This window comes from Mustela lutreola, chromosome 10 (assembly GCF_030435805.1).
Source record: "Mustela lutreola isolate mMusLut2 chromosome 10, mMusLut2.pri, whole genome shotgun sequence".
Lineage (NCBI taxonomy): Eukaryota > Metazoa > Chordata > Mammalia > Carnivora > Mustelidae > Mustela > Mustela lutreola.
This window is the reverse complement of record NC_081299.1, coordinates 27996606-28011737: the sequence shown is the minus strand read 5'-3', so window position 1 is coordinate 28011737 and position 15132 is coordinate 27996606. Positions and strand designations below refer to the sequence as shown.

The following is a 15132-nucleotide window of genomic DNA, read 5'->3' as shown; positions in this document are numbered from 1 at the left end:
GCTGACATGGGCTGTAAGTCTCCAAGAGGGCAAGAGAAGGAATGGCACTTTCCACGTGTACCTGACCCTGGGACCATTTTCTTCCAGAGCACTTAGGGGGCCTGGCATTCTGAAGAACTCTGTAGAAAGTGCATTATGGTCATTAGTAATATAGATTATAGGTTTCTAATAAAACACGTAAATGTAGGTAATGCAGGCTTCGTAATGACACCTGGTAATAATTCCATGGCAACGGAGCGACCTGCCGGGTGGTCACCTGGAACAGGGAAGCCGGGCTGCGCTGTCTCCACCCTCCAGGGAGATCAGCCCTAGCACAGCCTCTCCTCCTGGGGCCTGGCTGGGCTGGGGCCAGGGCAGGGGCAGGGGCAGGCTTTCACACATGTCCCTCTCAAGCCAGGACAGTGAGTGCAGCTGGGTGGAGCCAGAGCCCTTGAGAAGACAGTCTGGGGCTGATTCCAACTGCACTTCTCTAAGTGTAGCAAGCACAGAGATGCTCGTGGAAGAGCCAGAAGACTGGGCCCAGCCCAGCCCTGCAGAATTTGGAATCTTTGCATGCAGAGTACAGCCCAAGGTTCTGCATTTTTTTAAAAGATTTTGTGTATTTATTTGAGAAAGAGAGTGAGCACAAGCAGGGAGAGGGGCAAAGGGAGAAGAACAAGCCGACTCTGCTGAGTGGGGAGCCTGACGTGGGGACTTGATCCCAGGACCTGGAATCCTGATCTGAGCCCAAGGCAGATGTCTAACTGACTGAGTCACCCAGGAGCCCCGAGATTCTGTATTTGAATGTGTCCCGAGGACTTGGCAGCACATTCCAGGGAAACACCACCACACACACCCCCCCGTCTGCCAGCCAGTCATCACTTTGGGGAGGTGGTCTCAGAGGACATCCCACTCCGAGTGGCCCACCTTCCCCAAGCCCCCCCTCCCAGTCTGGTCTTCACCGTTGGGGTGCAGATGAGGAGGGGGCTTCTGGGTACTCCCTGCACACCGCTGACGTTCTGCTCTCCTGCAGGCCATGGCCATGGGCATGATGACCGAGTACTACCACTTCATCTTCACCACTCTGGTAACGTACCCCTGGGTTCCGACACGGGCTGGGGTGGGACCCCCTCATAACACGATCAGCCTGGTGGGGACCATTGCAACAGCAAGAGGAGACTCAGGGAGGCCTTGCTTCCAAAGGCTCTAGGTATAGCCTCAGGCAAGGGCCCAGAGACATCTCCGTGGCACACCCACTTTGAGAAACGCCCCAGAGCTGTGACTCAGGACAGGGAGTCTAGACCTGCCGGTGTCAACACAACCCCTTCTGAGGACTAGTCAGTCATTAACTTCCTGGCCTCAGCTTCTTCGTCTGCAAAATGGGTGCGATAATGGCTTCTACCTCTTAGAATGTTGAGCTCTGAAAATAAAATGCTGAGGGCAGTCCCTGATGCGGGTGAAGGCGGTAAAAGTATTAGCTGCTCTTATTAGGAAGACTCTCGGCTTCCAGCCCACACGCTTCCCCGAGGATGTCTCAGTCCTCACGCAACAACAGGAAATACTACTTTGGATTCCTGCAGCATCTGTGCTAAGTCTGCCCACTCACTCTCAGCTGGGCCAGCCCACCTGCAGGCTCCAGATGGGTCCTGTCCAAACTTGGAGAACATTGAGGGCCATTTAAACCCATTAGGATAATTAGTTGTGGCCTGAAATCAGCAGAATAAAGAGATCCCTGTGGCAAAGGGGCGCCCACACCCAGCCACCCTGCCTTGGAGTAGATGTCCTAGCACCTCGCTGGGGCCCTGGGAGGACTTTTCCACCCAGCCCGGTTCTGGGGCACGTGGAGGCATCACCGACAGCGCGGCAGGATTCTGTGTTCACTCATCCATCTGGCACCCAGGAACCCTCCTTCCCCAGTGCCTGGGCATCGGTGAGGGTCTCAGGACGACTGCGTGGAGGCCCTGCCCTCGAGGAGCTCCCATCTTGTGCCATTCCCACCTTTGCATCTAGCTCCTTTGGCAGGCCTGGACACAGGCCTCCATGACATGCCTGGACACGGCTGTGGTGCACTGTGGAAGGAGACACCGGGTGCAGAGGGGCTGGCAGAAGGTGGGAAATTTGAGGCAGGAAGATAGATGCTTAACTGGGCCTTGAGGGATCAGTAGGAGTTCACTAAGGAGAGAGAGGAAGAGTTTGTCATGCAGAGGGAACAGCATAAGCAAAGGCCAAGTGACAGGTTAGAGTTTCACTGAGGAGCTGACTGATTTCTAGAACCCATTGTAGTCATCTCCTCCCAAATCCACATTCAGTGATAGCATGGAGCTTGGAGTTGGCTGTGGTGGAAGGAGTATTCATACCACCAAAGTTGGTGGATATTATGAAGAAGGATTTGCATCCACCCCTCCCCTGAGAGCTGGTTACTGAGTGTTTACCAGCACACCATGGCTTCTTCCCCACCCACTATTCCCTGTGCCCATGGTGGAGCTCAGGACCACCTGCACATGCTCTTGATCCAGGGCTCAGCTCTGGGCGTCTTCCCAGAGTCATGTTGAGAGAAAGGGATTCTGGAACCTGGTGACTAAGATCAGGCACCTTTTTCCCCAAGTTCTTTCTGGATTTCTGCCCACCCAAGTTGATTTTTCCATGTTGTGCTATATCCTGGAAAGTCATTAGAGGCTGGAGGATAAGGTCCCCAGATCTCCCATATTCTACCTCTTTTTGGAGCTAGGAGCTGGGTAGAGGAGCAAGGCTGAGAAGGTGCAGAGGGGCACATTCCAGGGGCCCAAGGCCCTGTCCCCAGGCATGGCAGCCCTGGGCTTCTAGAGTACCAACTTCTGGGCCCTTAGCCCTATGGACCTTCAGGCAAGGCTCTAGAGAAGGCTCTTCCCATGTTGCTCTCATTTTTAAAAAAATATTTTATTTATTTATGTGACAGACAGAGATCACAAGCAGGCAGAGAGGCAGGCAGAGAGAGAGAGAGAGGAGGAAACAGGCTCCCTGCCAAGCAGAGAGCCCGATGCAGGATTTGATCCCATGAGCCCGAGACCATGACCTGAGCTGAAGGCAGAGGTTTAACCCACGGAGCCACACAGGCGCCCCCATGTTGCTCTCCTTAATGCCATTGCCTTCCTGGGGTCAAGGTTAGAGGTCTTGGAGGGAGGCTCAGGGCAGGCTCCTAATGCCGCAGGGCCTCCTCCAGCCCTAGACAGCATCCATTTCTCTTACTTTTTCATCTCCTTAATTCAGGCATCCATTTACTCACTTGCAGCAGGCATGTACAGATCCTCTCAAGGCCTCAGGTACTGAGCTGGGCGTTTGGGTGGGAGAGAGTGTGCGGAGATGGACCCAACAACGCTCACCAGCTGGCAGGCTTCCTTCATGCATATAGAGATCAAGGACTGTGCCCTGTTCACCTATCCATCTCCAGCACCCAAAGATTGCCTGGTATGCAGTAGGCGCTCATGAATGCTTCAATGAGCAAATGACTACCATACAAAGTAGAAAGTAATCCATGAAGTTATCAACAATCTTGTCATGGCAACAGTTAAGACCATGGACTCTGGGGTCAGCCTGCATGAGTTAGAGTCAAGATCCTTCCACTTCCCCGGACATGCTACTAAACCTCCCTGGGTCTCCTTTTCTCATCTACACAGTGGGTACAGTAACAGCGCTACCGCTGTGTCAAGTGCCCGGTATTTATTTGAGTAGAGTAGGAGGTAAGAGTTCGGTGGGTGAAGTAGCTCCCGCGTAGGTCTTCTCTGTATTCAGCTTACAACGTCTCATCCACAAATCCAGAACGCCTCTCCAAGGGAGGTATGATTGCCCAACTTTATAGCAAAGTAGAAACCGAGGCTCGAGAGGTCACCCAGCAAGAAAGGGGCAGAGGGAGCGCTTTTACGAGCTGGGAGCTGTCCAGCTCCGAGGGCCTCTGCTGGGAGCTGTCATGCTGAAAGCCTGCACGAGGCGGGGGCTGGCCTCCTCTGGCCACCCAGCAGCGATGGGCCAGACGTGGTGACTGACACCAGTGGGGAGGGGAATGGAGCCTCCACAGATCTCAGCAGGGCCCACACTTCACAGGTTCCCAAGCCCTTTCTCACATCTCAGCTTTTCCTCTTCCCAGGGCAGGGTTTTTGCTCCTCTTTGATGGAGGGGCCAACGAGGGACCAGAGAGGTTGAGGGAGCTGTCCAGAGTCTCGTAGCAAATCAGGGGTAGAGGCCTTGGTGCCGACTGCCGGTCTTGTGCATGGCTGTCCTGGCCCACTGCTCGTCCTCCCCGTGCCTCTCTGAGGGTCCGGGAGAGTGGATCTTCCCAGGGAGGGACAACCCGCACACCACGCTCGGCTCTGCTGTCTGCGTGTGTCGGCGGAGAAGGGGTCCACCAGCCTCTCCCCCAGCTGCCCCCTCCCCGCCCACCTTCCAGGGCGGCAGCTGTGTCCCTTGGGCCCTCCGCTCCGGCCCTCACCCCGCTTCAGCCTCGGCTCCCGCTCCACGGTCCTCTTTCCAGCCCCCGTTGGCTTCCCAGCCTACCTCGTGATGCTGCCTCCCTGCGCCCATTGGTCCGTCGAGGCTGTATTTCAGGAGGGCGGCGGCATTTGGCATTTATCTCCTTCCCTTTAGGAAACCCACATCACCAGCGCCTCGCCTCTAAAAAATTCTCCAAACTTGCTTCTTTCACGCAGAAGACATTTTAATTACCCCAGCGGCCATTATCTGCTCCAGCCAGCTTCGAGCCTTTCCCAGATAACCCCGCGTTAATCAGCCCCAGCTGAGCCCCTGGTACATGTCATGTGTAGGTAAAAGCCTGGAGGTGAAAAAAGAATTATAATAAATTAATAGATAAGCAATCACAATTAATGCCACTTCCCGGCAATAACAGTTATATCATGGGAAAGATATTTTCATCTGTCATTCCTTAAGGCAATGTTTTCCGAGCTTCAGCTTCTACCCAGTCAGACCCATGGGGTGCTAATGAATTAGTCTATTATGTTATGCTGAATGTTTCTAAAAGGTCCCTCGTCGATACTGAATTCAGTGTGTCAACATTTGGCATCGAGAACAGCAACTTTTTGCCAAGCGGCAAGGTTGCCGACGGTTCACTGTGTACGGCGCTTGGGGTCTCAGGGCAGTGTGGACACAGACTTGGAGCTGGACAAAGAGGCCTCTTTAGCAGCTCCTCGTCATCGCTGCCCTCCCGTCATGGGAGTGGGAACGCTTTGTGCCCCAGGCTCGGGGTGACAGGGAGGGAAGCAATCCCAGCAGTGACGCCCCATCCCGCCCCTCTCCCTGGGCTCAAATGGCTGCGGACACAGAGTCACAGAGTGAGTGTCAGCAGACCACGTGCTACATCTGGAGATGGGAAGGGTGCTGTCACCAGCCCCCAAAGCCCCCCACCAGGGCCAGAGCTGCCACACTTCCCACGGAGTCCGGTTGGCCTCTGGTCCTAGAGGAGGGCGAACCGAGTCTCGGACACCCTGGTCAGGCTGATGCTTTGGCACCCTTCGGGCCTTAGCTATTGGTCAGCCCTGCTTTGGAAAGGAGGCTGGATCCTGTGCAGGGGTGGAGTGAGGAGGGGGCCCCTGGAGGTAGAAATCAACTTCTCGTCCATGGACCCACAAATTAGCTCTGGCCCAAACTCACATTCTCCATTCTGCAGAACAAAATGGCTCCACCTCCCCTTACCTGCCTTCAAAGATGATTTGGGAGAAGATCTCTTCATATTAAAGCAGGCCCCTTAAGGGTCTCACCCTCCTCCACCCCAGGCAGTTTGCCAAACCCTTCCTAGCCTCCAGCTTCACTGAGAACTCCCCCTGAGAGGAGGATGTGAAACACTAGTCCCCCATCCCAGACCCTCCCACTGCTGTTTAGGTGCCCCAGAGAGCTACTCGGCTGGCTGACCTTTCTTTCCATTTTGGGTGACAGGGGTATTTGGCACAGGGGTTCATGGGGGAGACAGACACAGACACTAACAGTTGTTATCGGTGGAGTGAAAGCCAAGAACTCCCAGGATAAGAGCAAAAGCCCCCCCCCCCGACTCCCCTCCTATTGTGCATGTGTAAAGGAGAAGTCAGGGGAAGCTTCCTGGAAGAGGTGCCACTTGAATTGAATCTCAGAAAATAGCCCACCCAAGAGGGTTGAGAAGACAGACGGTCCAGCCGGAGGCTAGAACATGCATAAATGCTGGCACAGCGACAGAAGCTGCATGAAGGGGGCGTGGACAGTGGTCAGGGAGAAAGGGAGGGGAACGAAAGTGCTTTGGTTCCCGAAACAAACATGGGAGGGTGTGGGAAGAAGAGTGGGGCTGGAGAGGGCTGGAGAGCCTTGTGAACTAATCTAAGGAACTCACATCTCATTCTGAGAAGGCATGAAGGACCCATAAACATGGGAGTGAGGGGGTTGGATCCCAGAGACCGTTCTGAATGCTGTGGATGGCGGGCTGGTCATGGGACAGAGGTGGGGCTCGGGAGCTGGGCTGCCCGGGTTGGACTCCACTGCTCCCCGGGTTAGCCATGAAACCTAACCTCTCTGTGACTCATTTCTTTCTTTCCAAATGAGGTGATGGTAATACACTCTTCGGATAAGGTGGAAATGAGAATTCAGCGAGTTCATTTACAAAAGGCACTTAGAACGCTGCCTGCTGTGCTGGGGTTCACAGGTGCTCAGTAGCTATTACCCATCGAGATTGTTCCTATGTTGCCAAGACGGGTAAGCAGGAAGGACCCAGCTCCTGCCTGCTCTTCTCCTCCAACATCTGGGCATGTCCCTGGGGCCATATCTCATGCCCGTCACCCAGAGGACCGGCAGCCAGAGAAAGCAGAAGAGAAGCATCGGCCAAACATTCGCCTAACGTCTCCCATACGGCACACATGTTCTGCACACGCCCATGAACCCTCTTCTTCCTCATCACAACCCCACCTGCTAGGTCCTGTTATTATCACCTGAGTTTTGGCAGCTGAACCCACGGAGGTAAGGAAGGTCGATGCAGCTGAGACCCAGATGGCTTGGCCTCGCAGTCAGACTCCCCGGCTTTGCCCAGGCTGTCTCTGTGCGCTGAGCTCGGGAAGGCACTGCGGGGAACGAGGCCTCCTTCTGGGCATGCCCTTCCCCGCACCCCTCCGCTCCTCTCTGATTCTGCACCTGTCCCCAGCTCCGCCTGTCAGGAGTCATGACTAAGATGAGGGGCTTCCCAAATCACAGAGTTGCCGGGCCGCACCCCAGACTGTCTGCAGCTTATACGCCCTAGAACAAGCTCCAAAGACTGATCAGGTACATGTCACATGTTCGGCGATCACTGGGGCATAAAGCACAGGAGTGTTTGAATAAGACAGACGGCAGTGTGCCACCCGCTGTCCAAGTGTGTGGGAGGGAAACCCTGGATCTGGAGCGCTGCTAATTTCCATGGTGTAAACACTCCCACCAAGGCTGGTACCAAGCAACCAAGGAGAGGTGCCTGGAGGCAGAGGCAGGAAAAAGTGTGATAGTCAGCTCCCCGAGGCCAGCACGAGCCAGCTCCCCCACCCACTGAAACCGACCTGAATGCAAATTCTGCTCTGCCTTTTATGAGCTTTTTGAGCTCAGGCTGCTCACCTCATGCCCCTGAGCTTGCTTCCTCATCTGTAGAAGGAGCATACTGTTAAACAGCTACTTTGCAGGGGTGTTGGGATGGGATGGTGTCCTCCACGTGCAGGGCTGAGCGCGATGCCCACCCTCCCCTCCCCACTGAGACTGGGGCAAGCAAACTCGGACCCACTCAGTAAGAAATCCCCCATCTGCTGAAGATCCCCCCTTCAAGTCTAGGCCCACCCCAAGTCCTGGCCTGGAATCAGCGCCCTAGTTGTCTGAGCAAGGCTAGGATGAAATTTTCTTGCCCAGGGCTCAAGTCTGCTCCAGATCCCTCCCGGACACCCTCTTCCCTAAACCTTCCAAGAGGAAACCAACACTGTGCCTTCCAGAAGAAACCCATTTTGGGTGTGCAGCTAGAACAGGAGGAATTTAGCAACAGCTGGGAATACCGAGAGACCAAAGGAAGCCAGCACCCTGCGGAAGAGCTGCCCCTCGAGCTCAGCGTTCCTCGAGCCACCGTTGAGTTCACCGAAGTCTGGACTGTGATGGCCCTGACGGCTGCAGGCGTGCAGAGAACAGTACAGCCCCCTGGGTGTCCTGCCTTTCTCCCAACACAGGATGCTGCATAGGAGTTGAGGGGCCCAGGAAAGAGGATGGACCAGGGGCCAGGACAGAAGGCAGCTTGATGAGGGTAGAGCATAGAAAAGAATAGAGAGTTGACCAGGAGGACCTTAGGACTCCGTTTCCAAACCACTAGTAGGAAGGGACCAATCTAGATCGTCATAATAATATGTTTTCTCAAAAAGTAAAAAATGGTTCATGCAAATATAGGATGAACATGTGTCAAAGGTATATCCAGCTCCTTAGCAAGGGAGCCAGTAGGATGGTAAGACAGGCTCAGAGAGCTTGGGAGGAATTTTTTTATTGGGAGGGAAAAACACCAAATAAGACGGCTCAGTTGGTTACAAAACATGTTAATGTCCTGCAAGGGTAATAAAGCCACCACATCGGGGTTTATCTTTTCAATGGGCCACGATCTCTAAGTTAACTCAGAGTCTGGACCTTCAAGCAGCAGCTGGCCGTGAAGTCAGACCTGGGCCCCTTCTCCCGGAGGATCACAGGGCTGGGCTGGCCTGGTAAGGGATGCTCCCATACTGCATTGAACAGAGATGCTGCTCTCCTTCTGCCTTTTTTATAAGTTTGGGGGGTTTTTCTTAACAGGAGGGAGCTCTGCTCTGCTCTCCCTACCTCCTCAACACTGCCACTTCTCCTAGATTAGCACCTGGCTTCTCCCTCCACACACACACACACACACACACACACACACACATACACACACCCCTCCCCTCAATTCCTCACTGCCACCTTGCCCCAGGGCTCCCCTTGCCCCAGAGCTGGAGCTGTGAGGTGCTGAAGCTCGAATGCCCCATGCATTAAGGCCAGGCTTCCTGGCCCCTAGGCTGGGGTCTACTCCTTACACCAGACTGGACGCCACCTGATTATGGACAGAAAGCCTGATTGTTAGTCCACTGCTCCCAGAACACAGCAAGTGATGAGTTCTGGCTGGTGATGTCGGAGGTGAGGGGAGAGAAAAAGGCAGCAGCATTCCTTGGGTCCCAAGAAGAAAGACCATTTTTTAATTGAATTATAACTGAGCTACAATATTATGTTCATTTCAGGAGTACCAGACAGCCAATCAGTATTTCTATACATTACAAAATGATCCCCACAAAAGCTTTGGTTATCATCTGTCACCATACAAAGCGATTACCCTATTGCTGACGGCATTCTCTACGCGCATGACAGCCCCATGACTTACTTATTTGATAACTGGAACTTTGTACCTCTTCATCGCCTTGACTTATTTGACCCATCCCCCCACCCCTCTCCCTTCTGGCATCCACCATTTTGTTCTCTGTATCTATGAGCTTGTTTTGTGTTTAGATTCCATATATGTAAATGAAATCATACAGTATTTGTCTTTCTCTGCCTGACTTCACTCAGCATAATGTCCTCGAGGTCTAGCCATGGTGTACAAGTGGTAGGACGTCATTCTCCTTATGGCTGAGTTATATTCCTCTGTACGTATACACCACGTGGTCTTTATCCGCTGTCCGTGGATGGACACTTCCACATCTTGGCTCTTGTAAGCAGGGCCATAGTGAACATAGGAGCGCACCTCTGTTTTCAAATTAGTTTTTCTGCTTTCTTCAGATGAATACCCAGAAGTGGAATTGCGAGATAGTAGGGAAGTTTTAGTTTTAATAATTCTTTGAGGAGACTCCGTACCGCCTTCCAGAGTGGCTTCACGGGTTTGCGTTACCCCGACCAGTACATGAAGGTTCTCCACATCTCTGACGACACTTGTGATGTCTTTTGATCTTAGCCATTCTGGCAGGTGGGAGGTGATCGCTTCTTGTGGTTTTGGAAAATGGGCATTTCCAAAATGATGAATGACAGTGAGCATCTTCTCAAGTTCTTCTCCCTTTCAGCCTTTTCATTTGGTTGATGGTTTCCTTCCCTGTGCAAAAGCTAGAAAAAGGAATTTTTTTTTTTTTTAATAGTCTTTCGTGGGGGATACAACAGCTTCCCTCTGGGTCACTGGGAGATGCCCAGGCCCAGTGCTCTTGGTCCTCCCAAAGTGGGTGTCCCTGTCATTGGACATGACCTTTATGACCATTATCAAACTCCTCTGATGTTCTGGGCCAGGCCTTTTATGTGAACTGCTGTCCTGGGTCCTATCAAGGAGGCATGAGGCCCATTTTGTAGACGAAGAATCCGCAGAGCCACCTGCCCAGGGGTGGGGGCAGTGGTGAGTCTGTGAGGTCAGCCACTCGTCTGAGGACATTCTAGTTGATTCCCCATCCGGCCCTTCTGTGGACACTCCACCAATGCTGAGCCTCACCTCGAGCTGGGAAGGGCTCTGCAGGGAGTTGCAGCCTTGGGCTCCCAGCACTCAGAGAAGGGAGTTGGGGGCGGGCAGTGGCAGCCAGGGTAAGGAGTGGCTAGAGCTTACAGCAGGCCGCACCTTTATTAACTTGAACCTCTTTCCGTCCAGGATCTGTATGCCTTAGACCTGGAGCCCTACCGCTACTCAGGGGTAAACCTGACGGGATTCCGGATCCTCAACGTGGACAACCCGCATGTCTCAGCCATCGTGGAGAAGTGGTCCATGGAGCGGCTGCAGGCGGCTCCCCGGGCCGAGTCTGGCCTGCTGGACGGCGTGATGATGGTATCCCAGCCAGGCGGGCCACATCCGCGGGCGCCCCTTCCTCTGCAACCCCTACTCCATTCCCTCTTCAGTCCTCTCTTCCCTACCTCTGTCTTCCCTGCCACCATTTCCCTTCTTAAGACCTGTCCTGTATCAACCAGACCTCGGACCCTGGGAACACAAGGAATCAGACACAGTCCCCCTCAAGGGCAATAGAGGGGATGCTTATAAATGGGGTATTACAGAGTGTGAGGATAAAGACCCGTGGGTCCTGGCCACAGAGGGCTCTGAGCTGTAACCAGCTGGAGTCTAGGAGGCAGGGAAGGAGAAGGTGTCGATAGGGCCTGGGAACAGCAGGAGCGATGGGATGAGGGAGAAGGACCAGGAAGGAGGAGGTCTGAGCTGCAGACAGGCTAGGAGTTGGGTATCGGCTGGACAGCAAGGATGCCCAAGACTAGCCTTTGCTGTGGGCATGGGTGGGGTCACTTTGGGCCTTTCCCTTGTCAGGACCCCATGTGCCTGTTTGGGGAGGGGAGAGGGGTCAGAGCAGTTCCCTCGTGGCTGGGGAGCTGCTCTCAGGCAAGCCCTACATATCCTGCCCTCTAGACTGATGCGGCCTTACTGTACGACGCTGTCCACATCGTGTCCGTGTGCTACCAGCGGGCCCCGCAGATGACCGTGAACTCTCTGCAGTGCCATCGGCACAAGGCCTGGCGCTTTGGCGGCCGCTTCATGAACTTCATCAAGGAGGTGAGTTCTGCCCCGCTGCCCCCGCCCGGGCCTCCTTGCTGGGGGTCTTCGGTGCTGCAGAGCCAAGGCACAGGTGTGGGAGGCAGGCAGAATCGAGTTCCAGTCCACACGAACCTGGACACATTGATTCACATCTCTGAGCCTCCGTTTCCTTGGGTGAAAATGGGCTGGACAGGACCAATCTCACAGGGCAGTTGAGAGGCTATGGCCCTGGTGCTTCCAAGGGTCGCCATGGGCAGTCTGCATTGTCAGCAGAACCTGCGTGGGCTTTCCAGTGTGACAGATGAGAGTCTCTGCCCCTGGCTGTGTGACCTTGGGCAAGCTGGAGAACCTTGCTGAGCCTTGGTTGCCTCATCTGCAAAATGGGGTACAAAGCATGCCAGGAAGCTGAGACGAGACCCCTGTGTGGAAAGCGGGGCAGGGCTCAGGGCAGTGGCGGGGCAGAGGAGGCTAGCCGGATAATCAGCCCTCCAAACCCCTCTTCACATCACGGGCCCCTCGGGACCCAGCTCTGCTGGCTCCCAGGCAGCTGAGGAGAAGTCCCATCCTTAGGGCTGATTCAGAGGGACCAGAGAGCAGAAATCTGTCCTGCTGTGAGACAACCATTGACATGCACAGTCATAGCCGATAATTCCGAAGGACTCTCCATCATTCTTGTCCTTGTAAGCTGCAGATGGCAGTTCATCGTTCCCATTTTACAAGTGGGGAAGCTAAGGCCAGGACCAAGCAGTCTGGTGGTATCGCAATAAGCTGTGTGACTTTGGGTGAGAGGATCAATCTTTTTGGCTGTAAAATGGGCATAAAGAGTATTGGCCTCGGTATTGTTGAGAAGATGGTATATAAACTGTCCACAGAGCATCTTGCCAGGACATGGGCAGAGTCAAATCCCAGTAAATGGTGGATCAAGAAGGCTCGGAGAGGAGATCGGGGCAGGGTTAGCCCGGGTCAGAGGAGTGACCATGCCCAGGCAACTCCAGGTGCCATGGAGAGAAGCCCTTAGAAAGGGGTGTATGACGATGGCTCCGTGGCAGTCACACCGGACCCGTGAGTCAGGCTGCCTTGAGCGCTCATTCTGTTATTCAGCAGCCGGCTGTTGTGGGCCTGCTGGGCACCAGGCCCGGGGATCCAGTGGGGCCACGACGGATGATCCCCTGCATTCACCGAGCTCACAGCCCCAGGAGGGAGCAGATGTGAATTGAGTCCTCGTCTTCCGGAACGTACCCCACTTGCAAAGGAAGACAGCTCTAGGAGGGTGTATAGTGAAGAGAGCCACCACCTTACACGCAGCAGACAGGGTGGCTTTCCCGCAGGTCCCGGGGACCCCATCCCTGCTTGGGAATGGCGCCTAAAGGAAGGGGAATGGCACGTGGGCTGTAGAGTCTGACGCACATGCCCGTGGAGCTCCTCTCTGCCTCTCCCGGAGGTGTGGCTTCACCCGCGTTCCTAGACTTCCCTGAGCGTCCATTTCCTCCCATGGCAAACATCCTCTCCCCATCGTGGTGAGGGAAGCATGAAGTCCTTGCCACTGGCTCCCCTCATGCCCAGAAGGGGCTCCATCCAGTGTCAGCTGTGTTGGCATAAGGGGAATATGAGAGTCCCTTCTCACCCAGCCCCTCAAAACTGCAGAAGAAGGCTGATTGTCCAGTGACCTGAGCAGGCCTGGTTACCCTGGGGGATCACCCACTTGTTCTCTGGGAGCCCTGAGGCCTGACTCCTAGCCTGCTGTATCTCCTTCCTCGGCAGGCATCCGGCAGAGGGGCCAGAGGCCAGAGTGAGGGGGTCGGTGACCCAAGCCACAACCCTGGGTCCCTTATGAGCCACACAAAAATACCTTTGAATTTTTACCCATTTTTTAGCTGTGTGACCTTTGACAAGCTCTGAACCTCTCTGTGCCTTAGGTCTGCCTCTGTACTCTGGAGACTTTCCTAGGGTTGTTGCAGGAGGAAGTGAGTTAGGGTGTGTGTGCGGAGCACTTAGGCCAGAGGCTGGCACTGAGTCAATACTCAGCAGAGGGGCGACTGCTATGTTCTCTGTTACTATGACTGCCTCGCTGTGGCCTCCCATTCCCAGGTGGGTTTCTAGCTAATGAGGCTCCCCAGGCCACATCGTTTTGGGGAACCCCCACCGTGCTTGCCCCCTCACCTCTTGGAATTTTTGAGGCTCAGTTCTGAAACCTTGAGGGGACCAGGTTCGTCATGGTATACACCAGAGGAAGGGGCCCCCTTCTCCCTCCCGGCGGGGCTGACCGGCTCACCCGGGTGTACCTCCTGTTTCCTGGCTGCTGGCCAGGTGAGTGGCTCTCAACACTCACGCTCCTTTACAAGAGCCCCTTCAGGGACATCTCCGCGTCGCCTGCATCTGAGACAGAGGCCCAGAGCATCCACGTGGCTTGCCCGCAGTGCCACAGCGGCTGGAGCCTGGGACCCGAGTCGCCCGCCTGAGCCCAGCACACCGTCTTCCCTCTGACCATTTCCAAGCTGCCCGTCTCCCCCATCTGACTGTGTGACAGTAAATCATTTTAAAGACTTGGCATTTCCGAGAGGAGCTGGAAAATACCAGGCCGAAGTTCAGAGCGTGTGAAGCATCTTTCATTTAGCGAGTCTTGAGCGGTGGCTGGAAGGGGCAGGCAGGCCGGGAAATGTCACGGGGAGGAGCTGCCAGCGGCCCCTGCCCTGCCCTGCCCTGCCTGCCCGCCCGGCTGCCCGCCCACCGACAGTCCGCGCCCCTGCTGGCATTTCATTCCTCCACAGCTGACAAGGGGGAAGGCTTCTGGCTCTGAATGCAGGTTTGAAGGCACCTGCTGTGATTTCCCTGGGGGGCCGGAGAGAGCCTGAGGGTGCAGAGTAGGGGAAGGCAGCCCTCAGCGACAGGAAGCTGAGCCGCTCTGTGAAGCCATAAACAGTGGTCTTCACCTTCTCTGATCTTTCCATCTCTGTCCCCAGCCCCATTTCCGACCCCCTGGGCTCTAGAAGCCTCTCCCTCAGAACTTGGGCACGGTGAGGCCAAGCTCTTCAGCTCTGTTCCTGCCGCCCGGGCTTCTGCCCTGTACCACCATGATGTGGGACTTTGTGTATAGCTCAGTCCCTCTTTGAGCCTCAGGGTCCAGGACCATGAAATGGGAGTGACAGTGACACCCACCAGGCAGGAATGTCATGAGACGAAATCAGTGCATTCCGGGAAGGAGGTTAGCTTTCTGTGATGGGATTTCTGCTGAGGCCTCAGGCCCTGGCCCCAGTAACCAGCCCTCCTCCCAGCCAAACGCCAGCCCTGGTCCAGGGGCGCTCCATGAAAGGAAGCAACAAAGGAGAAACAGCAGTATAGACCACATAGTCACGGGTGCGAGTATAGACCACACAGTCACAGGTGCGAGTATAGACCACACAGTCACGGGTGCGAGTATAGACCACACAGTCACGGGTGCGAGTATAGACCACACAGTCACGGGTGCGGAGGCCAGGCGCTTGCTACGCACTTCATGCATCTTTTTTAACACCTAGGAAACAGGTCATTTCCCCTTCCCGAAGCTCGGAGAGGTTAGATCACATTCTGTCGATCTTCTTTGAACAACCTCCCGGACCACTTCCGGGCCCCACCCCTCTCTGCCTCAGTCTTCCCACGCTGCCTTGGAGCTG

The 15132-nt window shown here is 54.9% G+C and overlaps 1 protein-coding gene across 1 annotated transcript in view; it reads left to right on the top strand.

Annotated features, from left to right (window-relative positions):
* Window positions 1-15132, top strand: part of GRIK3 (glutamate ionotropic receptor kainate type subunit 3) — a 225131-nt gene that overhangs the window by 152013 nt on the left and 57986 nt on the right. The window contains exons 5-7 of the mRNA XM_059137080.1: window positions 1013-1066; window positions 10598-10771; window positions 11357-11500. Of these exons, the coding sequence (XP_058993063.1) occupies window positions 1013-1066; window positions 10598-10771; window positions 11357-11500 (372 nt within the window). The remainder of the gene's footprint in view (window positions 1-1012; window positions 1067-10597; window positions 10772-11356; window positions 11501-15132) is intronic.